Raw genomic sequence first — 24,740 nt, forward strand, 5'->3', positions numbered from 1 at the left:
CTGAGCGGGAGCATCATAGTTCTCACGCCAGAAGCCCTGATTTCATATATTAGAACGTCAGTGCTCTTGCACAAGAACTCGAGGACACTGTACACAGGCAGCAAGTTTTTGCACAAAAGCAGCCGCTTTTGCACAAGATTGCAGCAATGTAGACACAGCCTATAAGTAGGCTGAGGGAAGAGAACCCAGGTAAATACAGTGATACAGGGAAGCACAAGGGAACAAGGAGAGAAGATCACAATGGTCAGACCCTACCAGCCAACACCAAACATCTAGGCTATGTCTACACTCGCAGCTTCTTGCACAAGAAATATGCAAATGAGGCTTAGCGTGGAAAATCACCGAGCCTCTTTTACATACCTAATGAACCGACATTTTTTAAGAAGAGTCTCTTGTGCCAGAAGGAGCTGTCTACACTGCTGCTTCTTGCACAAGAAAAACCCTCTTGTGCAATGCTGCTACGCCGATTATTTTCAGGAATAACTGCATTGCACAAGAGGGTTTTTCTTGCACAAGAAGGGGCAGTGTAGACAGCTCCTTCTGGCGCAAGAGCCTCTTCTGCAAAAATGGCAGCTCATTAGGTATGCAAGCGAGGCTCGGCGATATTCCACGCTAAGCCTCATTTGTATATTTCTCGTGCAAGAAGCCGCGAGTGTAGACATAGCCCTATAGTATGGTTTCTCTATGGGTGGGCGAGGACTATTCTGTTCAGCTTCATGCACTGGCAATACCATTTTGTTTACACACAGAAGTGGACCCGTTGTAACCAAACCTGATGCAAACTAAACTGCTATTTGTGAGCTGTAAACTGACTCAAGTGTCCCCCCATGGGATTTGCATTGCTTTAGCCAAATAGTTTAAAATTATAGTCAAATGGGTGCAACATAATTATGTTTGCTCTGTTACATAGACGTTTTCATACCACATTCATCATCACCCTAGTATCTGAGTGTTTTCCCTTAGTGCACTAAGCACCATGTGTAGGTAAAACCTAAGTTCCAGTTGCAGGAACTTGGGCCCAGAGCCTCAAAGGTCACTGAAAAGATCTGGACGACCTTGAAAACCAGGCTAATAGAAGTGAAATGAAATTTAATAGTGCAAAGGGCAAAGAAACTAACTAACACTAACACGATTTTTTGCTACAAGCTGGGGACTTATCAGGTGGAAGTGACAAAGGCAGAGCACCACCTAGATGTTTTGGTTGATCATAGGATGACTATGAGCTGCCAATGAGAGGTGCCTGTGAAAAATGCAAATGCAGTCCTTGGCTGCATCAAGCGAGGAGGTAATTCCAGTAGGGACAGGGAAGTGTGTATGCCATTATTCAAGACACTAGTGAGAACTCAACTGGAATAGTGTGCACAATTCTGGTCTCCTATGTTGGAGAAAGATAAATTCAGTCTGGAACAGGTGCAGAGAAGGGTTATGTGGATGGTCAGAGGAACAGAAAAACTAGTTTAGGAGACTTAAAGAGCTTGGCTAGTTTAGCCTGATCAAATGAGGGCTGGGGGGGGAGGGAAAGAGACATTTGCTCTTTATACATCCTTCGGGAGGATAAACACCCTGGAGAGAAAGGAGTTATTGAATTTAAGACCCAAGTTGACACAAGAACAAATGGATATAAATTAGCCATCAACAAGTTGAGGCTTGAAATTAGACAACGGTTTTTAACCATCAGAGTTCTAAAGTTTTGGAACAACAGGAGTAAATAACCCTAACTGGCTTCAAGACCGAGCTTGGTAAGTTTACAGAGGGATGGGTGAGGCGGCAGCCTACAATGCCACATGGCCGATTTGTGACTAGTATCTCCAACCGCCATCAATGGGGCACTAGGTGGGGAGGGCTCTGGGTTAGTACAGAGAATTCTTTGTACCGGGATATGCAGCTGGTGGGTCTTGCTCATGTGCTCAGGGTAAGGAAGGAATTTAGCCATGGGTCAGATTGGCAGAGACGGTGGTGGGTTTTGTTTTGGGGTTTTTTGCCTTCTTCAGCATGGTGCACAAGTTACTTGCAGGTTTAAACTAGTGTAAATGGTGGATCCTATGAATCATGATCTGAGGTCTCAGCCAAAGCTTAGGGTGTCTGTTACAAGAGTAGATGGGTGAGGTTCTGTGGCCTGCACTGAACATGGATGGTCCCATCTGGCCTTAACAGTCAAGAAAGATAGATTGATCTAGCCCAGTGGTCACCAATCAGTAGACTGGGATCTACTGGTAGATTTTGGAGCCTCTGACAGGGGATCCTAACTGCTTTGGTCAAGAGATTATCAGGCCCAGCCCTTCAGCTGCCCTTCCCCCCAACTACTGCACATTTGCCCTTTGCCTTGGAGCAGTCCCTGCAGGAGCCTCTGCTCCAGGTACAGGGCAGGAGAGGGAGAGGAGGGGGCACAGTCATGGTGCCCTCTCTCCTACTCTATATCCTACCTCCACAGAGCACAGCAGGACTTGGGATGGAGTTTGCTGGCTGCTTTTGGGAGTGGTGCAGGGCCAGGACAGGGGTGAGCCTGCCTTAGCCCCACTGCATCACCAACCAGAAGCCACCTGAGGGACGCAGGGCCCAGCTGGTGCCCACATCCCAAAACCCTACCCCAGTCACGAACATCCTCCTGCACCCCAAGCCCCTGCCCTAGCCCCCCTGCATCCAAATGTCCTCCCAGAGCCTGCACCTTGAACTCCCTGCCCCACACGCCGAATCCTTTATCCAAGATCAGAGCCAGCATCCCCACCCTCTACCCCAAAGTGAGGGAGGGTGGGAGAGGAATGATGGAGTGAGCACAGGTGGGGCCTCGGAGAAGGGGCACAAAGGAGGCAGGGCCAAGGTATTTGGATTTGAGGTAGATCTTGGATTGCACTTAAATTCAAAAAGTGATCTTGTGCTTAAAAAATAACGCACTAAATATGATAATCTAAAGAACCACACACCTCAAAACAGATTGTATGCCCTTCAATTGACTAACACTGGCCACCCAAATCCTAAGATTTTACATTGTATTTAGTGCCAGTGAAAGATGCCAGCTTGATCAGATTAGTGGGTAGGGCCCAGCAAGTGACAAGCCTACCCTTCAGTGGAAAAATGGGACATAGGACTTAACCAAATATGGTGGAGCTGACAGCCTGGGAGATTTGCCCATTCTCAGGTGGTCCTGAGGACCTCAAGTTTCCTGCCCTCCTCCACTGAACTTCAGCCCTGGAGAACATATTCAATCCGCATGGTCTCTGATTTGCCCACAGGAGCCGTGGTCATTGGTGGTTTTGAAAGACACAATGCCCTAGGTGCTGCTTGTTAATACCATATGTAATAGTTTCTCTTTCAGGCACCTTTTGTGGTGTAGACAGCAAGAGACAATAGCTGTTAAAGCCCCTTAACTCTGAGCCACCAAAGTCTCTCTTCCTCCCTCCCATAAGGGATTTAGCTCTTCATCAGTGGCATGGTTTCAAGTCATGGATGTGAGTTAATGGACACATGAGAAACGAATAGCACAGTGAGATGCTGCAGTGGACCAGCAGATGAGGAAGGATTTCAAGATAAGGGATGAGATACTGGATTTCTGAAGGAGGGCTGCTGGGATCAGCTGTCCCCACTGTAGAAATGGCTAACAAAGTACCCCCTCTCCCAGCTCCAAGCTAGTGAGTCACAGCAGATACAGACACAAGGGACTGAACAGGAATGGCGTGTTTTATTGTTGAAGCAAATAGCAGAGAAGGTATAGTATATACTTAAATTAAGTGTCAGTGTCTCCAAACAAGAGGGAGCACAGACAAGAGGGGCCCATGCCCCACAGTCTTGTCCCTTCCCTCCTACCCACTGACTTCAGACAAACTAATTCTCAATACTTGGGCTGTGTCCAGGCCCAGTCTCAGGCAGAGGAGATGCAGCAGTCATCCTGTTAGGCTGTTGCCATACTGCAGTTGAAGGCTCACGGTTCCTCAAACTCCTCTTACTCCTGGGCTGCATCTGGAGCTCCAGTTGATCTGCTTTGATCATCACCCTTTTTCTTATGCCCTGAAACAATGTCATCAATACGGAGAAGGAGGACAGCAGTCTGGGGAGAAAAATCCAGGGCAGGGTCAGGAAGAGAGGTACTGCACTTTGGGCACCTTGCTGAACTAGCCAGCTTTTGCTCAGGACTTGCACACACCACTTTCCCACCAATGTAACTCATCTGATTTTTAAACCAATTTGAAGTGGTGCTTAGACCACGCCTCACTCCAGGAGGGGACCCCAGTGAGTGCTGCTCTGAATGACTAAAGCCAGCTTTTAAATCTCAGCAGCAGCTTTGCTTTCCACTCTTGGTGGCTTGTACATTTGTACCACAGAAGAACAAAAGCTAACCCAAGCACACTCACTTCATCCTGTGGAGTCCCAAAGTTCTTCACACCTTAATACAATGCAGCCACCTCTGCGGTGGAACATGGGAGCTGCTTTAACAGAGCATGGCAACATGGCATGGTGGGAAGTATTGAAAATACTGAATCTTGGCATAGAAACTAGGCGGTAGGGATGTAAAATACTGTTTTATTGACCTAACCAGATATGTTTAACCAGTTAACAGATTAAGGAGGGCGAGGGGGTGGGAGTTCCCACTTCAGCTGGTAGCCCCCGCACCAGGCTAGAATGCCCCCCCCCCACGTCCAGCAGGGGCTGCTCCAGCCAGGATGCTGGAGCAGCCTTGGTCCGCAGTGGGCCCCTGTGGAAATGGAGCAGGCCAAACAGTTAACCTCTCACATCTAGGAGGAAGGCATTTAGACACACTGGAACTTAGCAGGGAGACCAAGCTGACAGCAAAAATATTTAAAATTTTCTGGTGATGTGCAGGAATGGAGAGGGCATCTGGCTTAACCTACCACCAGCTGACCACGCTGCAGTACACAGTCCCCACAGTGCCACCAAATGGATTCCAGGTGTATCTACATCTCTAACTGGGATTTCTCCAACTCTTTCTATCGCCAGCAGTGGATACTCAGCCATAGATAGCAGGGAGTACAATACCTTAAAATATGGAGTACATACCTTAAAATATGGAGACACCCTGGCATTTTCTTCCCTTCCTGCACATGATTTCCTGCGCTAGACACCGAAGCACAGAGGATCAACTACACACACTCACTTTTCAGTTGCTTCCTTACCTCCACAGCTGTCTTGTAGGTCTGTAATTTGACAGCTAAAGGTTCCCAGATTCCCAAGTCTTTCATGTCCACTAAGGCTCCAGTCTCACCATTTACGCCCCAGGTCTGACTGCCTTCTTGAGTGTGTTTCGCCTATAATAAATTAGTAACAAGATTTCAAACCAACCCATCTTTCTGAAAAAAATATGAAAGATTGATCCAGTCAGTCTTCTATGCAAATAGCAAGGATTCATTAAAATTAAGTATAGACTTTGTAGGTATGAAAAGGACTTTAGACCCAAGTGCACAGACAGAAGTCATCAATTAAAACCAAAATTTACTCACCAATTTTATTAATAAGACCTGAGACCAAGTATAAAAAAAGATAAATTAGATCTAAATATTCTATGCTAATTTACTTGCAGGTTGTTATGTGACGGTACAAACATTGCACAGGAATGCAAAATAGCCTTCCATTGATTTTACAAAGGTATCTGGAGATAGTGTCTGTATGTATTAGGTTTGGTAAAAATCTATTGAAATCTAAATCTAGGTTCCCAATAATCTGACATGCAGGTCTGCCAATGGGGGAAAGGTGTGTGTGTGGGGGGGAGGGGCGGGGGGGGGCGGGCAGGCAAAGGGCACAGTTGCTGCCTTCCCTCACACCGTGCCATCTGACTGAGGCCCCACCTCTTCTGGGATCGCAGAACTATCCCCGCCACATTGACCAGGGCCCATGCAGGCCGTCAGCTCCCCTGCTTACACGCTACCACTATCAAATAATCTGTCATGCTATTTCTACTCACACAGCTAGCTAGGATTTCCCATCTGAAAATATATTTTATATCTGCAAAAAGGGAGTCGACAGGAAGCAGCTCTTTGGAGAAGTTTTTTCTGCTACTTGTCTCATGGATTATATCCTTACTCTTAGTGAGGTCAGCACACGGATAGTGCTGGCTCCGCAGTTTTGAATCAGTGTTCTGGGAATGACTTCCAGAGCCTGGGCAGCTGCACGGTAGGGCCACTGCTCCACTCCGGTCATGACTTTAGACTTTTCTGTCAAAGTGTGAGAAACAGCCATCTCTGTAGCGCCCCCTCCTGGCACCAGCTGAGGATCTACCAGGACATTACGACACACCTGCATGGCATCCTGGAGGTTGCGTTCCACCTCCTACAAAAAAGAAAAAAGGCAAAAAGTGATGATAGATGTGAAGGTTGTACTTTCAATAAGCCAACAAGCTCTACAAGCAAGAGCAACAGCACCACAGCAGAGGCTACAGAGCACAGCCAGGACCATAAAATAAAGCCACTAGTAAAATGTGCACCAATATGACATGATTACTGTTTACAGGAACACTTAATATTGCTGCAAGTTCTCATCCAAGACAGCAGGGTTTACCGGTTTAAAACTGGGATTAGGCACCAAAAGATCTGTGTTCTACTTCCAAATCTCGGGGTCACCAAGTTAGTTCACGGTGTCTTAGATAAATCAGGAGACAATTATGCACCCCTTTTTACTTATCTTTGCCAGATTTGGGGTCAGGAATTTTTACCCAGCTAAGACTGGCATGAACCTCAGGGGGCAGAGGTGGCTTCTTCCTTCACCGCATAGGGAGTGGTTGGGATTATCCAGGCATACTTCACCAATGCAAGTCACTGCTACTGCACTGGCATTGGTGGCAACTTGTTCTCTTCTTGAGCACCGAAATGCTTTAATCTTACAGTTTTGGGTTCAATATTGGGTGAAATTCAATGGCTTGTGATAAGCGAGACTAGAGAATGTAAATCAGTGAGGGGCAACCTAAACTAGTGAGTGGGCTGCATGAGTGGCCCTCCTCCATCTCAGTGGACCACAAGTATGTCATAACCAAGTCTCCCAGGCTAGGGTAGTTTGCTAACTGCGCTTGGGTACCTAGAATGGTGTGAGGGGGTGCCAAATGAACCATAGCAGCTCTTTGACACTGTGCATCCAATCAATGTTGTATGCAAATCACCATGCATCTCATTTCACATGCCCTGGCTTTACATGCATGTCATTTTAGTAATACTGGTAGAAAAAAAACTACACAGATGAAAACCAAAAGAATCCGACAACACTACGGCTTGGGCAATAGTAAACCAAATGTCTCGCAGGACACACAGAATCCCAATAGGCCAACCATTGATCTAAATGGTTCCTTCTGGCCTTAAAACCTATTCAATTATTTTTACGTAAGAGTAGATTTGAAAAGTATTATGTTGATAAAGCTAACATTAGTGATATTTAAAAAGCCACACAGATGTCCACTGGTCAATTATTTATTCGGTGGAATACAGACTTTTCTCTCTTTCTATGCAGTATTTAAGGCTGGATCCGTTGGACCATCAATTCTGTTTTTCCACACCATTTCACAATTCAGAGACATTTGCTAGCAGTAAAACTTGTCACACAAGATGGCTCTGCATGGCAGTGCAATGCTGCTGGCAATGAGAAAGATGCCACTATGATGGAATTAGCGAGCTTTTCTGATAGTGCTTATGCTGCCTCTTATTGCCCAGGGTACAATTTGTACATCAAACAAATCTCCTCCTGGCATCAAGGGAAGGTATATCTTGTAGCAGCAGCTGACTTGGGGATGCCTGGGGTTCTTAAGTTGAATCTGTATGTAAGTGGGAACTGGCATCCAGATTCAGCCTGTTGAAACTGATCAGCGGCTGATTCCAGGAAGCCCGGGGCAGAGCAACTCTGCCTCGGGCTTCCTGTAGTCAGCCGCTGGTCAGTTTCAGCAGCGGTTGAATCCGGACGCCAGTTCCCACTTACATACAGATTCAACTTAAGAACAAACCTACAGTCCCTATCTTGTACGTAACCCGGGGACTGCCTGTAATTGGTACTGGTCACAAGTTGAAAGCACATTCTAAAAGAATGGCACCACCAGCTCATAAAAAAAAAAAGACCTTAATATCCACACGCCTCACAGATACCAACCTAGGTTCAGGAAAGGGTTTAAACTGACAGCATGATGGATAGAAATGATTAAATCGAACCACAAGGTGCAGGTTTAACTACAGGGTGATGAGTGGTACCTAAGTAGCATCAGAGGGTGATAACCAGACACATCAGGAGTGATGTGTAACTTGTTTGTACCCGTATATAAAGTGGTGTCTTGGAGGGGCAGTAGGATCTCCCACTGAGTTGTGTCCATTGTTATGTGTACCTATGCTTAGTGGTTTGGTAGAGTCTACTGACAACTGTACTTCGCTTAATAAATGTGACCGAGCCCGCCTTTGATCCTTATCTCATTTATGGTCTTTGGGGGCTTTGAGTCTGCTGTGTTGACTAATTGATCAGACACGCACACAGCCAAGCAGTTATCATGACTGACTGAGCAGTAGACCTGTCAGGATGCCATGCCAATAAATCCTGACTACTACACATCCTATTGTAACTTACCGCTAGGATTTCCTTGCTGGCTCCACGCAGAATGATAGTGCAGGCCTTGGGGTCTTTGCAATCTGTGATGAAGGTGAAATACTCATCTCCTATTTTCTTAACTTCAAAAAGCCTTGCTCCAGTCCCCACATCCTCGTCACGCAGCTCGTCTGTGCGACTCACAATGCGAGCACCACAGGCCCTGCCACACAGGAACAAAACAGAAACCTTTGTTGTGGTTCAGCTGGCAGTCAAGCAGAGAGGTCCCATACGATCTACGGCCCACTCTGGTGAGTGCTATACAAATGAGTAGCACAGAGACTGTCCATGTACCTAATTGCCCAAACTAGCACGTAAGGTGAAGTGCAACAAGTGAGAGTGGTGGGGTGGGAGAGAGAACAAAGTAACAATAAAAGCAACTGTACCGTGCACGTGTGTAGATACTACTCAATATGTGTAAGGTCTGGGCAACCTGGCTTAACAATTAAGGTCTGTTCACCTTGCAATTCTGTTGTTGTCTGTCTTCCTCACCCTGCGAATAGCTGTAATGTTCGCTCTCATCAGGTAGTGCTGGGCCAAATCTGAAACCAAGTTTGCACAGAAGTTATTTTATTTCGAAGAGCCATCACAAAGACTGAGTTTCCACAGTTGCTGTTACACAGGTTTGTTTTAAGATTTATCACCACTCTGGAAACCTACACCAGGAAAGATTATGGAAAGAAAAGATGACAGTGCTCACCACACTGGCAAAGAAAATATTCTAGAGCTGTCTGGGTACAATTATATTAGACATTCCAGAACCAGCTCCTCTATATTCTGCTGGGCTTTTGTTCCCAATAATATTGAATACATTACAAACCACACCTCTGTGACATAGTAGACTCACATACAATATAACAAAGCAAACAGAGTGAATACAATCCCCACTGTCTTGTCGTAACTGTGTGTGCGCCTCAGGAGGGGGAAGTCTGGCCACGATTCACTGAGGAAGTACGTTCAGCTTGTCACATATCCAATAGCTCCGGCTGTCTTGTGACCTGAGCCTAGTGAGATTCAGGCAGGTTACAGCTTTGCCTCAGGAAGCTGGACAAAAGGAGGCGGCGGGGAGGCCTGCAGGAGAAGATCGGTTGCTGGGTGTGTGGGTAAGTGAACCTGGCTTAAAATGCAAGGAGGGGGCTTGGAACAGGGGCCAGGGACCCTTCTCCCCAAGATGGATAGTACTGACTTCCTGGTTCCTGTGTTAATAACAAGTCTGTGCTATGTTGTATCCATATCAACAAATAAACCTTCTGTTTTACTTGCTGGCTGAGAGTCACATCTGGCTGCGGATGGGGGTGCAAGGCCCAGTGACTTCCCCATACTTGATGACAGCCTCAAACCCTGGGAAAAAGCTGGACATCCATAGAAGTTCACTGGAATCATAGGGGTCAGCCACCAGCTTAAAATCAATCATACAGACTCTGCATTCTACCGGATAAGTATAGTAAACAATGGCAACTAGTGGAATCGCAAACTTCCTAGCAAGCATGTGTGCGGAGAGAGGGGATGGACAGCAGTTACCTTAAGCAAGCTATATATCCAGAAAAATTAACAAGTTGGAGATTTATCTTTTATCCTCTCACCCTGGCCCTCTACAGAATCTTTAGCTCTACATGTATCTAAGCACCTGTGTTAATATTTGCTTTCTGAAAGACAATATTCAGAACCTGTTACCACTCTCAACATGATCTTTTAGTGTTAACAAGTGAGAAACAACTACAGTTATATTAGTCTGCCATTACACTTAATTATTTATATCAGCATTTCCCAAATTGTGGGTTGAGACCCCCTGGGGGCTCGTGAGCAACTTACAAGGGGGTCGTAGCTGGATCAGTTTTTTTTCTTGTATTTATGTCTCCCCGGCATTTCCAGACAGTCCGGTCAATTTTCCCCTGCCGCATCTCGTGGGGGCGAGGGAGTGAGGAGCGCCACAGAGTTTAGTGAAGAGGGGGCAATTGCCGGGCACCACGCTAGGGGGGCACCAGGCTGGGTGGGAGCGGAACGCAGCTGCTCTGGCCCACATGACCAGCAGAGACCAGAGGCTGGCCACGTGATGCCTCCCCTACAAGCTGCGAGCTGAGGCAGCTGGGCTGAGCAGCAGAAGCTGCCACTTTAAAAGATTGCTCCTCCATGCCTGGCTCTGCGCATGCGGAGGGTGGGGGGGGGAGAGAGGGATGATTTGATTGGAGCAGGGCTCCCGACGCTGAGGATGCCTGCCTCAGGGGGAGGGGAGAGTGCATTGGGATGGGCGGTGCTAGGGGGCCTGGGTCTGAGGCGGGGGGGGGGGGGGGGGGAGAAATGAACTGGGATGGGGGGGTTAGCATATTTAAGTGACATATTCAACAAGCTGAACACTCTTAATACCTCACTGCAAGGTGCTAATAATATTATTGAAAGCATTTATTAGGAAAGTTGAACTGTGGCAGAGCAAAATGGAAAATTCAAATTTAGACGTTTCCTACTTTAAAACAATTTATTGAACGCAATAAAACATATTAGTGAAAACGTGAATTTTCTTTATTTTAAATCACCTTTCTTCTTTAAAATTTCACTTTAAGAACTATTTCTCAGATATGGATATTGAAAAATTTGATTGGATAAGGAACCCAATCGATGCTAAACGAATAGCTGGTACACTCGCTACTACTGAGGAGGAGCAAATAATTGCTCTCTCTTCTGACACTGCTTTAAAAATAAAATTCTCAATGTTTCTCTCTGAATTTTGGATCAGTGTACAAAATGAGTACAAAGAATTAAGCGAGAAGGCTATGAACATACTGATCCCGTTAACATCTTATTTGTGCGAGTCAGGGTTTTCTGCAGCTGCTGCTATAAAAACAAATATCGATCAAAAGTAAATGTGGAACGAGAACTGAGAGTGGCTATCCTGACAATGAAACCCAGATTTAAAAAATTATGCAACATTAAACAAGCTCATCCTTCACATTAAAACGATTCCAAATTTGATATTTTTCATCTATTTCCAATAACAATTTAGTTGTCTAAAGTTATTGGCATATTTATTTCTTGTCCAATCCTAATCCCAATAAAATGATTAGCTTTACTTGTAGAGCAGTGAGGGTGGGGAGGGGGGTCACACAAATTCATTTAGCATTTTAAGGGGGTCACGGTATCACAAAGTTTAAGAACCCCTGATATATACAGTACCTGAGATTCCTTTCTCTGTGATGATGAGATCTGGTTTGATCCTGATCAAGTCCTCACAGATCTGTTGAATATACTCTTCCTCCATTTGCAAGATGCGTGCAAAGTCTTCCTCACGGGTAATTTCAATATCAGTCTGCACAGAAAGAGGTTGTAAGAGAGAGATAACTGGTTCTAAGACAGACTGAACAGAAATGATGTGAATCAGCCATTGATCAGATGAATAAGCCTGGGTGTCCTTCCATTATTGTAGCACAACAGCATTTAACTATTTATTAGAAACACTTCCCTGTCTTATGTATAATTTATTCATACTTGGCTGTATAAACACTTCTAGCTGCAACAAATCCTTAAAAAGCAAAAGGAAACATTCAAAACCCCTTGCCCATTAGGGCACTGTTGGCTCTTTACACTAGCTTCACACAAAAGAACTGCAGACATCTTCACACAAGACCTGCCTTACCTGGCTCTCTCCTTTCTTGTACTCCAGCGAACAGTCCAGCAGCACAATGCGTGGATTCTTGATATAGCGACGCATCCTTGGGTGAGTTACGTCTTTGTTTACCATGATTCCACGCAAGACACAAGAGTCTTCGATTATACCACCTGGTATCTGACAGACACATGTGAAGCACAGGTGAGAGTTACTGACGGAAATGAAAAGACAAGTAATTCTCTGATGGACAGGAAAACTAATACATATTTGGCAGACTTTACTCTCTAACACGAAATCATTTTTAAAGTTTCAGCAAACAAACCAGTTTATACTTAAAAATGGGGTAGCTGCCTCAAGAAAACCAGCAAGGTTCTTAAGCTAGCTGGGATGAGACTCCCAAAACCATTTATTCACTCAACAGGTGACTACAATTTACAGAAGCACCTACAGAAGTTAGGCACCTGCTTCCCATTATTCTCTATGGAATAGAGATGTAAGCGACTAATCGCTTCCTTCCCTTCCCCCCGCCTTGCTGCTTCTATCACAAGGAGGCAGCGGGGTGGGGAAGGAGGAGAGGATTCTGGGAGGGAGCTGGCTTAAAAGCTGGTTCCCCTCACCTCCAGCTCTGTGGAACCTGGTTCCCCTCACCTCCAGCTCTGTGGAACCTGGGTCCAGTTGGGTTGGAACTCTGCATGGCACCCAGGGCCAGTGGGGAATCCCCTGCTCACCCCGGGCTCCACACGGTGTTTCAAAGCAGAAGCGCTTGCATGGAGCCCGGGGTCGGCGGGACTCCCCGCTGGCCCCGGGCTCCATGCAGTGTTTCAATTTTTGAAATGCATAAGAGCCCTTACTGGGGCTCATGTACATTTCAAAGGCGGAACGAGCTAATTCTTATTGACTAACTGAATAGCTGATGGAAATCCCATCGACTATTCAATTAGTTAACTGAAATTTAACATCACTACTAAGAAGTTAGGCAACACACTTGTTCAGATGCTTTCATAAATCCCACCAGGAGCTTAACTATTGGTGTAAATCTAGCTTCAGTTGTCCTCAAGTTTTAGCTCTTTCTTCACAATTTCTTTTGCACTCATTGACACAATGTTTTATTATCCCTTTTACAACTCCACAGCATTCTTGCAACATGTAACTTCTAGTTTTGATTGATGTCCTTTTTTCACTGTATGGTACAACAGGCTAAGTAGTTACACTTGAATACTAATTTTAGCCATCCTCTTTTTTAAGAACTGAATTCCAAAATAGGACTTCCCTTTCCAATAGCACCTTCCAAACACATTCACATCATTCAGATTTGAAAACGGAGGCACAAAGTAGGGATGTGACCTATGCCAGGCCACACAATTTAGTGGTACAGTCAGAAGTAGATTGGAGTCCCAACACTAACCACAAGAGATCAATTTTCTTCTCCACAAGACTCAATACTGGTTCCAATGCTTTACTTAAGAATTACTTTATAAGAGCATATGCCTATAAGCTTATTAGTAGAATGGAAAGCTCTCAGAAGCCTATTCCATTAAAATGGTTCTCTGTGCTTTAAAAAAAAATCAAATGAATGGGCTTAAAACTCTACCTAGTTTCTGTACTGAAAACCAAATGTACACTCTGTCTCAAATACTTATGACTTATCCAGGTTATGGTAACCATGGTAGGGTAACCACACTGCAAGATGGCCTAAACTATAAATGCCTGAGAAGACACTGAAGGGACTATTTACATTCTAGTGCTTGTTATACTTTCTTAGAAGTCTGAAAATCAGATATTCCCCTCTCGCATCAATATTACTCTTAATTTGCCAAACAGTTTCTAAGACCTTAAAATTAATTCCTTCCCAGACTAGCATCAAAGGTGATAGCACAAAGTATAATATTTTCAAGGATTGAGTTCCACTTGACTCAGAAAAAGCAGAATACAAAACCTTTTCCACAAGGTTCAATATTATTTAGTATTTAGAATGATCATAATGTCTATTAGCCTCAGTAATAAACAGGGCCGCATTATGCTGGGTGAGGTACAGACAGAACATACATTGTAGCTTCAGAAAGTTGCTCTGCCATTAACAGGAGCTACAGAAACAAGCGAGTGTCCAAAGCATACCAACCTTTTCTACTTTTGCATAATTCTTGATGTCAATTTCCTTTCTGCCATTTTCTTCAAACTCCACAGTCTTGACAGCATCAAGAGCAATGCCACAGGCCAAGTCAGACCAGTGGCTTATCGCCTTGGTGTTTATAGCACTCTTTATTATCTTCAGCAATATCTCTCTGTTGCTCACATCAACTGGAGTGCTAGAGCAAAGAAAACACAGCACATTATTCACAGTACGGAGAAAAAAATTATTCAATAATCCAGTCCAGCTCTCTGAAATTGCAGAACTATTCCCTATAGAAAGTGATTCTACCCATGCTGGAAGATATTCTTAAGCACGTCTGATCTTTAACTAAGAAGATTACTGTGGGTCTGTTCACAGACAATAGTCTGAAGGTACCTCAATTCAAATATCTGTTCAATGAACTATGATGACTAACAGACAGCTACATAGAAATACACTTCTTACAACATCCTTCCTCCTAAATACAGTCATGAGAACCAGGTTTACTTTATTGCCGTTGACGCTTGCTGAGCTCATGGTAACTTGTGTAGCTATACTTGTGTGCTTCTAGACCTCTCAATTACATTTTGCTGCGTTGAATAACCAGAATTTCATATTTAACCAGAGAACTAACTTCATAAGTCTCCTAGTCTTTTAAGGACTCCAAATCCAAAAAAAGACTAACAGATTTATTAGGGCATAAGCTTTTGAGAGTAAAACCCATTTTATCAGATGAACTGAAGTGGAAGTTAAAAGAAGCAGGGGTATATATCCAAATCCAAAGACCACTGCTCACCTGATTTTGTTCAGACTGCTGATCATATCATCCAGAGCTTTACGGTAAGCACCAATGATCACGGTTGGATGCATCTGCTGTTCTAGGAAGTGTTCAGCAACAGCCAACATCTCTCCAGCTAAACAAAAACACAAAGACAAGTTAGAACTGTTGGCACATCAAAAGTACACCTAAAGCACCTGCTACCTAGTCTAGGAGCCTTGTAATCACAAACACTTTTCTCGCTCCTATATTTAATCACGATCATTTGTTTAAACTAGAACGTAACCTCTTGAGAGTGGGGAATTGTTTGCCAGTACATGACCAGTGGTAGTGAGTCTCAAAGCCCAGGTCAACTGACTCAGGCTTGTGCTCTGGGATGAAAAAGAGCAATGCAGACATTTAGGTTCAGGAACCTGACCTCTGAAATCTGGTGGGAGGGAACGGTTTCAGAGCCTGGGACTCCAGCCCGAGCATCTACACTGCTATTTTTAGCACTGCAGTCTGATCCCAACTCAGTTAACCTGGTCTCAGACTCACTGTCACATTTCCCTTGCCCACCTCCTCTCTCCCCCACCACCCTGTGTAGACATACCTTTATTTGCATGTTAAAAGCCTAGCTCTTTTTTGCTGATAAAAACAAACCCAACATATTTACACTTTCCCTAGCATAAAACTATTAACAAGTGCTCTGAGCATGCTCCCTGCATCCCCATGAGCAGGGCTCGACAAATAACGTAATCTTCTCGCCCGTGGCAAGTAGATTACAACCCAGAAGAGCTGGCGCAGAGCGATCTGCGCATGCGCAGAACACAGAATCGCGCGAAACCGCGCAGCTGGCGAACAGGGCTCGCCGCCGCTTGGCAAGCCCTGCCCATGAGCAAATATGGGATGTGGACTATGTAATAGGAGTTTCTCAGAAACCCAACCTGCAAAAGAGTCAAGAAAATTTTAAATGGCTGAAATGCTTGGAGGCATATTGTGGGGAAGTAGGTGCCTCTAAGATAGCAACTCTACAGTGCCAAATGCTTAGCCATTAACCATTCACCCAGTCACAGGGCAAGATGCCCAAAGTTTCCACTTTGCTTGCCAAAGACAGAAATTACGAAGCCTAGAAAAAGGGGTCATAATCTGAGTCAGCCTTTGTTAATATCTTACAAATAGAAGAGCATCTTTGTGAATGTTAAAAAGAATATCACTGTGCAATGCTATTAACCAAAACACAATAGTAGTTGCAACCATTCCCTGATTGAAAGCATGCGCTCACCAAGGATAATTACAGATGTGGTCCCATCTCCAACCTCTTCATCCTGAGTACGGCTGATCTCGATCATGGATTTTGCAGCCGGGTGCTGGACTTGAATCTGCATGGAAGAAAACAAAATGGGAATCCTTGGTTTGGAATGCAAGGTACTTGTTGGCATTTAGAGGAAATGCAAAATTTAAAGTCAGTTGTGAGCATGGAAAAGGGTTTCACCCCATCTTGGCAAAGAATTTTCTCATTACAGAGGCAGTAGATGAAATGTTATTTACGTCACATCTCCAGCAGATTTCTAGGTATTAGGAATATTCATTGCTATTTTTCCACAAAGCACTTGTTAAATATCAAGATCAGTGTCTCTCTTGCTGAATGCCTCGGCTGGTGAAAGCTAGTGATGCATGCAATACACAATTATAACAATAATTAAAGTGGACATTACAATAACCTTGTAAAACCATTATGAAAATGTATTGCCCCAAGTGCAACATATCCTTATGTATAGCAAGGATAATTAAATCAATCAGGGATATTTTATTCATCCCAAGCAAGTAATTGACTTACCCTACAATACAAATTCTCCTTTTCAATTAAAACAGAGGTGTCATTTGTAAAACTTTCAGTTATCAGGATTTAATAGCAATTATACACACCAGGCCAGGGACCTTGCCTCTAACACAGGGGTGTCCAAACTTTTTTCAAAGAGGGCCAGATTTGATGAAGTGAACATGCGTGAGGGCCGACCATTTTGCTTGACATTCTCTGAACCATTAAAATTAAATGCAAATTAACTATTTTATGCAAAGTTTATTGCAAACGGCATACTTTTCATTTCGTCACATGGATGACAAATATAAACAGGTGTTAAATCACTCTGCCTTTCATATCTGAAGGCCAGATGAAAAAAAAAATCCCGGAAGCTGAAATATATGTCAGGAACATTGTAAAGTACATTACATATTATTGGTAATAAAGGTTGTCTGTCAACTTTTAAGTTAAAAAAATATGAACAGGAACATAACACCAAGTATACATGTTGTGTCCAAATATATTTATAACTGATTTAGACCAACTGACATTAACTGAGATTTTACAATGTATTCATCTCAATACATATGGATTCGTTGGGGGCCATAAAAGATAGATATTGCCAAATTACCTGTGGGGCCGTATTAAACCAGAACACGGGTCGCAATTGGCCCGCGGGCCGGACTTTGGACATGCCTGCTCTAACATGTCAGTAACACACCTCCCGCTGTCAGCACTACATAAGTTACTGTCATAATGGCACAAAGATAAAATTCAGAAGAAAAACCTACTCTCAGGGCATATGTGCATTTAAGAGAATTTAATCCCAACCAGGCAATTGTAATGTCTGTCACATGAGACTCTTCATCACGCCAAGAGAAGAAAGTGAATTCAGTATGAACCTTATTATTCTCAAATTCATTGGGCATAATTGATCTCAGAGCTCCATTTGCAATAATCTTCCATGTTTTGTGTTACTTCAAGCTTTTAGTTCCACAGCCTGAGGTGAAGGAAAGTCTTTGTACAGCTACAGCAGATTTCACTTTAGCAACTTTCTAGTGTATGGCTCCCCAGCAGTCACTCCCCAGCAGTCACTAAGAAAAATGAGCACTGAGACATGCCTTCATTGGCAGTAGCGCCAAAAACCTGCCTGTTGCCAGTGCTTAGCATATCCCTGCACTTCCTTCCAGGGCTGAAGCCCTGCAAAGCTGCTTTTTAGGGCTGCAGCCAGGGAAGGAAGCACTGGGGCTGCACGGTACCTAATGTTGGAACAGCAGGCAGCCTGGAGAGTGCACAGAGAGGTACCAGACAGCCTCAAAAGGTCCCAGTGTCCTCATTCCTTATAGAAAGCTCAGATTCTGGACAGCAGGCTCCCTTTCCACTGCTGACTGCACAGAGCCTATCATGGGGCCCAGGCTTTGCACATTCAAGGAATTCTATCCCTGGCTGCAGTTCAGCAAATATGGCAGCAGCTAGGCTTGCCATATGGAGGTGGGAATGCCAAGAGCCTGCATGGCAAAAAAAAGTTGCCAATAAATAGCAAGCCTGTTGCCAATATCTACACTAGTTAACCCTGTAGTCATTTAGACAGTGTTGGTTCTAGATTAAATACATCCATTACAGGAAAGTGGTCACGGAAGAGGTTACTAGCAGAATCTACTGTATTAGGATTGTACAGGGTTGGGGACTTGGTTTAGGATTTTTGTTTTGTATGCCACAAACATATTTTAGTATAAACATTTCTTAGCTCTACTGAAACAACCCTCCTTAGCCAACCACAATAAAAACAGAAACAGTGCAATGGGATCTGATTTTCAGATATTAACATTGATTGTCTTTGTAATTTAAAGCAACCAAATATTTCAATTGCAAAGCAACAAAAGCTCCAAAGATAAGTCTGTAAGTTATACATGTATATGCATTTTATCATGTGTATATCCCCTGAAATACTTTTATGTACCAAGAACAAGGCTATAAATAATTCTATTAAGAGAAAATTAGTAGCAACAAGAACTCAACGAATTAATTTGTCCATCTTTTGTCTGGAGTAAGGATGTTAAGAAACAGGTAACTGACTAATCGTGTAGTCGATACAATTTGCACAGGTAGCCCAACTCCTAATACATTTAAACTGCAAAGCCGCAGTGGGGGAAGGTCCGGGACCGACCATGAGCCAGGACTGCTCAGTCCCAGCTCTCGCTAAGTCCTGGACCACTCCGCCTTTGCCCTTCCCCGCCGCTTCCATCACCTGTGGAGACAGTGCTGGGGGAACTGGCTTTTAAGTAGTGACTCAACTACCTGGAGGGAGAGTGTGCTATTTAAGTATTATGTAAGGACTAGGTATTTTTTTCAGTGATTTAGACAACTCTAGAACATGTACATTGGCATTTTAATGTTAAATCATTGAATATCTACTGAAGAGGTATGAAAACTGGACTCACTTCTCTAAGAATTGCATTGCCATCATTGGTCATCACAATTCCACCCATTGGGTCCAGAAGCATCTACATGAGAGAAGAGAAGCAGTATTTATATTGATTTTTAAGATACACAGCATTTCTAAGCACAGTCCAGTGCACAGACTACAACAAAAGCTCTTACTTTCATCATAGCTCTTGGTCCCAAACATGTTCGAATAATGTCAGCAATGGTCTAAAATGAAAGAGAATGAGATAATACATTAGTTTTGAACAGCTTCTGTATGTTCTTCCCTCCCCATTTTTAAGCAAAGCTCATGGAGGGGGGAGGGGGGAATATATCATGTAATAAGCTACTAAGCTGAATTTCATAGTTTTTATGCCAAAAAGAGACCCATGTTAATATTTAGAGTGTGGAGTAGAGAAAAAAATAATCCTAGTCTGTACTATCTCAGTTCATTAACGATTTATTACTGGGCCTCTTTGCCACTATGTATGATCTTTGTGTGTTAGCTCAATGACAATATATTCCAACTAACAGCATCAAGAGTTAAACATAAGCAGGCAAGGTTTGAAACTCCAATTTCTAATATAGCTATAATAGTACTAGTTAGGCAACTGATGTATACTTAGTAAAGAAAGCATATATACAGATGGCAGACACTTTAGTTTCAAGCCAGCTAGTGTGTGGGATAAAACTGCTGCCCTGCTCATGTATGATTTAATATTGTGATATTAACTGCTGAAAAATATAAGCAATACTAAAGGTAGGAAGGCAATCCCTATAGGCAGTGCTCGCCAAGCGGCAGCAAGCCCCACTCACGAACCGCACAGAATCATGTGCTGCGCGGCCGTGCCAAGCAAAAATCTACTCGCCACAGGCAAGAAGACTGCTCTAACTGTCAAGCCCTGCCTATAGGTATGCGAATACATAAACTGTCCATTGTGAAAAGTATATATACACACCTTCCCGTGAAGCATCCAGATTAAGCCAGTGTCAGGGATAAGATATTGAATAAGATGGACCCATGGACCAGTCTAGTAATGCACTGGCTATGAAGGTTGCTTCTTTATGCATTGTCTCATGAAATGTTACAATATAAACATGCAATTAATCAGTACTGAGGTAGCTACATTCCAGTATTTAAGATTTTGTTTGTACTGAGCACCTTTTATACACCAGTTTCCAGCACTAAACATTTTACAAAGAAATAGACAGGACTTAGATAGCTGTGTATTGCCTAGCTCTGTGGTTACCAACCCATCGATTTTGATCAACTGGTCGACTGGGAGGTATTCAGGCTCCCGCCCCCCCCCCCACCTCCAATGACAATGGAGGTAGCACCAGCTTCCTTCGGAGTGAAAGGAAGTCCAGCTGCTGTGCGCCACTTCTGTGGTTTCAGGAAGGGCGCTGGCTGCTCCCCCTCTCCCAAACAGCAGGTGCGGTACCTGAAAGGCCAGGTCTGTGGCGTGCTGGGACACCCGGGGGGAGGGAGGGGGTTAGGAGTCCCTGGAGAGGTGCATGCCAGGAGTCCCCAGAGGTGGCACGTGCCGGGGACTTCCTGCACAGGGGGTGAGGGGTAGGAGCTCCTGATGGAGGTGCATGCCGGGGCTTCCCTCCTCTGCAGCGGGGAGGGGCTAGGAGTTCCTGAAGGAGGCGAGCGTTGGGGACTCCCTGTCCCCTGCTCCCACTGGCACCCTTCCCCAGTACCATGTCCCCTGCTCTCACCAGCACAATTGGGGCCAAATTAGTGAGGCTTGTGGGGGGTTTGGATGAGTTTTTTTTTGCGGGTCACTGACCCGCGACTCAAAACAGGTTCCCCACCCTTCTCATAAAGACAATGCTAAAACTTTTTGTGTTTGACATAATATTTTATTTAAAAATGAAGCCTGGCCAACAAACCTCATTTGGCTTCAGCATCGTAACAAACCTCATTTGGCTTCAGCATCGTAACACTCCTGTACCAACCCCACTGACCCCAAATCAGAGCCTATCATACACTGGGACCCCCCTGTCCTGAGCCTCTTACATCCCCAAACTCCTACACCCCCACATCCTCAGTCTTCTGCCACAAGACTTCTGCACCCTCCACACACCGCAGATCTGTGCCCTGAGTCCATAATACTCCTAACCTCCCTGCCCTGAGCTCCTCACACACTCCAACCCAAACTGCACCCTTATATCCACAACCCTGTGGCTTGCTCAGCACCCCAACACTCCCCAGCCTGGAGTCCCCTCCCCAAGCCAGCATCCTCTTCCCCACCTCCTCCAGCATCCAAATTCCCTCCCAGAGCTTGCACCTCTCACCCTTTCCCACACCCAAATCCCTCACTCCCACCCCAGAGCCCACACATCCTGTCTCAACCCAGTGAGGGTACGGCTAGACTACAAGAGTTTTTCCAGGATGCCAGAGGTATCCCGGAAAAACTCTTCTGCATCCAGGGTCGCGTTTGTTTTTCCACTTTATTTAGCAGAAGAGCAAACATGCACGAGAGAAAAGGGGTTTTTATGACATTTGGCCCAATGTAGACAGGCCAAATGTTTGAAAACCGTCTTCCTACAGAAGAATTGAAAAAAAAAAAAAGCAGCAGTGTAGCCATACCCTGAGAGTGTATAAGGGCTGGGGATAACAAGTGATGGACAGGAGGAGAACAGAGAGGGCGGGGCTTCAAGAAAGGGGTGGGGTTTGGGGGGGGAAGGATGGGGCAGTAGATCTTGGCTTGTTTGACATTTAAAAAATTATCTTGAGTGTAAAAAGGTTTGAGACCACTGGCCTAAATGTCATGTAACAGGTTACAAATTCCTATGCACACTGTGCCTGTTGAAAGAATTAGGTGTGTAGTTTCTGCTTTTAATCTTCATTTAAATAACACTGAAGAATTTAACTGATTCAGACCTAGTCTAATGTTTCAATTATTGCTTTACACTCTTAAATATGAGGCTACCCAGTCTGATTCTAAGCTGTCTCCTTTTAATATGCTGGGATCAGCACTGAGGGTTTCATTTACACATTAGTGCTTCAAAATTCCAAATGGACTTGAATAATCTCGTCTAACTACACAGAAAATGCAGACCTTGTAATTAACACAAATGACAATTATTTTAGAGTTCTTTGGATGCAGCAAGAGTATGATTTAACCAGGCATGACAATATAACATGAAGGCTAAGATAACAGTCACTTCTACTCGGACATCAGACACAACACAGTAAAACCTATGTTATCCGGTACATCCGGGGATTAGGTGGTGCGGGGGCCGGGATGTGGCCTGCTAGGGAGAGGAGGGCCACGAGCCACTGGCGGGGGGGGAGGGGGGGGGAAGGGGGAGGAAGGATGCAGCCTGATTGGAGGGGGGGGAGTGGAATTGGCGGGGGTGAGCTGCAGGTGATGCCGGGCTGCCAGGAGGAGAGGGTGGAGGGCAGGCAGCCACAAGCCGTGGGGCTGCCAGGATGCGGCCGGTATTAGGCGGTCAGAGCAGCCATTCGTTCCTCCTCCAGGTACAGGCTGCATGCACGTCTGGCAGGGGGAGTGTCTGAGGAGCGGCCCAGCTTAAAGCACCAGTTTCTTTTTTTTTTTTTTTTTTTGCTTTTAACAAGTTGTTCCCTGGCTCAGAAATGTGGAGGTTTCTAAAGTTTTCCGGCTAGTTAAGTGCTGGATAGCACAGGTTTTACTGTATTTGGACGTAATCATCTGCTCAAGACATTACTCCAAGCTACTTGCTAAACAAGATGTCAAGGTTCAGACATAAGTAAAGTTTTGGATTAACGTTTAATTTTTCTTTTCTTTTTTTGTAGTCACTAAAACAAAAAGTTATATTCAATTGCAGCTGTTGTTTAAGTACAGCAATAGAGTGATCAGCATTTCTTCATGTGAAATTTGTAAAAAAATACCAAGTGAATAATAGTGATGTCAAGGGAGCTGCTGAAAATGTTTCAAGTTCATGATTCTGTGTTTGTCACCTTTTGATTACTAGTTTGCTAACATACTTCATAACATAAAACAGTACCTTGGCAGCATTGACGTTTCCAAGCTGGACCTTCCTTCCAGACTCACGTTTTGTATTCTGACCTATGACATGCAGAAAACAAAAAATAGCAACAGCATGAATACAACTGAAATCTGATCTTGTGAACTCTTAATGGGAAATCTAGTGTTGAGGAAACAATACTGACAACATATCAAGGATGCAATTCTATTTATGTGTACGTGAATTACGGCCAATTCTAAATGAATCCAGCCATTTAAATAAGAGTATCCAAGAGGTACAGACACCAGAATAAAATTATACCAACTTGCTTTCTTAATTTTACCCACATAGAACCAATAAGATTGAAAGTTCAAATGAGTCAATATTCTGGATAATCTACTATAACATTGTTGCACAGTAACTTAATGTGTTTCTTTTGGTGGTGCACATAAGGACATGCTTTCGTACTCAAAATGTATTCCACACAGATGAAAAAAATTAGAAAAATAGAGGAATAGCACATAAGATGAGAAAGGCTGGAAAACAAGAAGGGGAACCTAAATGGGTGGAAGTTATAGAGGATGACCCCCAAGGCTGCAGCAGAAATGTGGGTGTTTACACAATATACTGGAGAAACGACAGACATGCAAATGGAAAGAACTCTAGCAGAACCCAAGAAGAGTGGATCTTAGCGGGCGGCACCAATATCAGGGAAGAACAGCGGAAACCTGAAAAAAAAGGCAGAAGGACCAGAGGACTCTCGGTACCAGGTGATGGGGGGGGGGGGGGAGGTAGAGAGCTATATGGAGAGGATGACTCAGGAAACAAGGGGGATGGTGGGGATTAGGGATGTTAATGGTTAATAGTTGGGTGCTGGAGCAACCCCACCCATCCCCCGTTTAACCAGTTAAACATTTAACAACCTTGCATCCTTAGTGGGGATGGATAAAATGGGGGAGGGGGAGCCGAGGGGAGACGAAGGGGGGGGGCTGTGGAGCCTACAGCAGGGGTACGAAAAAAATCTCACGGGGGGGGGGGGGACACTAATGAGGAAGAGAGTGGGGGAGGGGCGTGGAGCAGGGGAGGGGCGCAGGGACCTATAGCGCAGTGGGGGAGGGGTTACAGGAGACCCAGCCGACACGACCCATGGGTTAGGGGGTGGGGGGGAGGTGCAGAGAGCGGGGGAGGAGGTTTCCGGGGGGGGGGGTTGAGGGAAGGTTTTCTGCCCCCCCCCACGAATGGGGGAGGGGCGGGAGCTACACTAGGGGGCCCCCAGCAAGGTGCGCGCTGCCCCCCCCCCCTCACTCACTGAGCACGATCACGGGGCGTTGGCTCATCATCCTGGCGGCGGCGTCTGGGAGCTGAGAAGCCGGCGCGGAACCTTCTGGAGACAGACACGCTCCTACCAGCACTGCCGCTTCACCGCGCCTCGACACCCTACCCCGCCCGTCGCCGCGGCCCGCCAATCGCCGCCCGAGCCAAACGCCCGGCACCCAATAGCGAGGCGGAATTCCGCCAATAGGCCTCG

General features: G+C 44.9%; 1 protein-coding gene across 1 annotated transcript; it reads right to left on the reverse strand.

Moving 5' to 3' along the window:
- Positions 1 to 3,657: 3,657 nt before the first annotated feature.
- CCT3 (chaperonin containing TCP1 subunit 3) lies at positions 3,658 to 24,739 on the reverse strand. The gene is made up of 14 exons (XM_075907036.2): positions 24,522 to 24,739; positions 23,252 to 23,313; positions 19,430 to 19,480; positions 19,270 to 19,332; positions 16,310 to 16,406; positions 15,064 to 15,181; positions 14,277 to 14,463; positions 12,185 to 12,334; positions 11,725 to 11,857; positions 9,017 to 9,098; positions 8,539 to 8,719; positions 6,031 to 6,276; positions 5,127 to 5,258; positions 3,658 to 4,042 (listed from the first exon to the last, which is right to left on the reverse strand). Exons 1-14 carry the CDS (start codon positions 24,550 to 24,552, stop codon positions 3,938 to 3,940), a joined length of 1,638 nt encoding a protein of 545 aa, XP_075763151.1. The 5' UTR covers positions 24,553 to 24,739; the 3' UTR covers positions 3,658 to 3,937.
- Between the last annotated feature and the right edge of the window lies 1 nt (position 24,740).

Source organism: Pelodiscus sinensis, chromosome 22 (genome assembly GCF_052426305.1).
Source record: "Pelodiscus sinensis isolate ZL-2025 chromosome 22, ASM5242630v1, whole genome shotgun sequence".
In the NCBI taxonomy this organism is placed as follows: Eukaryota; Metazoa; Chordata; order Testudines; family Trionychidae; genus Pelodiscus; species Pelodiscus sinensis.

Excerpts from the sequence above, each read along its gene's own strand:
- CCT3 (XM_075907036.2), bottom strand. The coding sequence starts at position 24,552 with ATGATGAGCCAACGCCCCGTGATCGTGCTCA. Across the intron at positions 15,182-16,309 it reads CACATCTGTAATTATCCTTG|CTGGAGAGATGTTGGCTGTT; the intron begins GTGAGCGCATGC and ends GTTTTTGTTTAG. Across the intron at positions 4,043-5,126 it reads CCTACAAGACAGCTGTGGAG|ACTGCTGTCCTCCTTCTCCG; the intron begins GTAAGGAAGCAA and ends TTTTCTCCCCAG.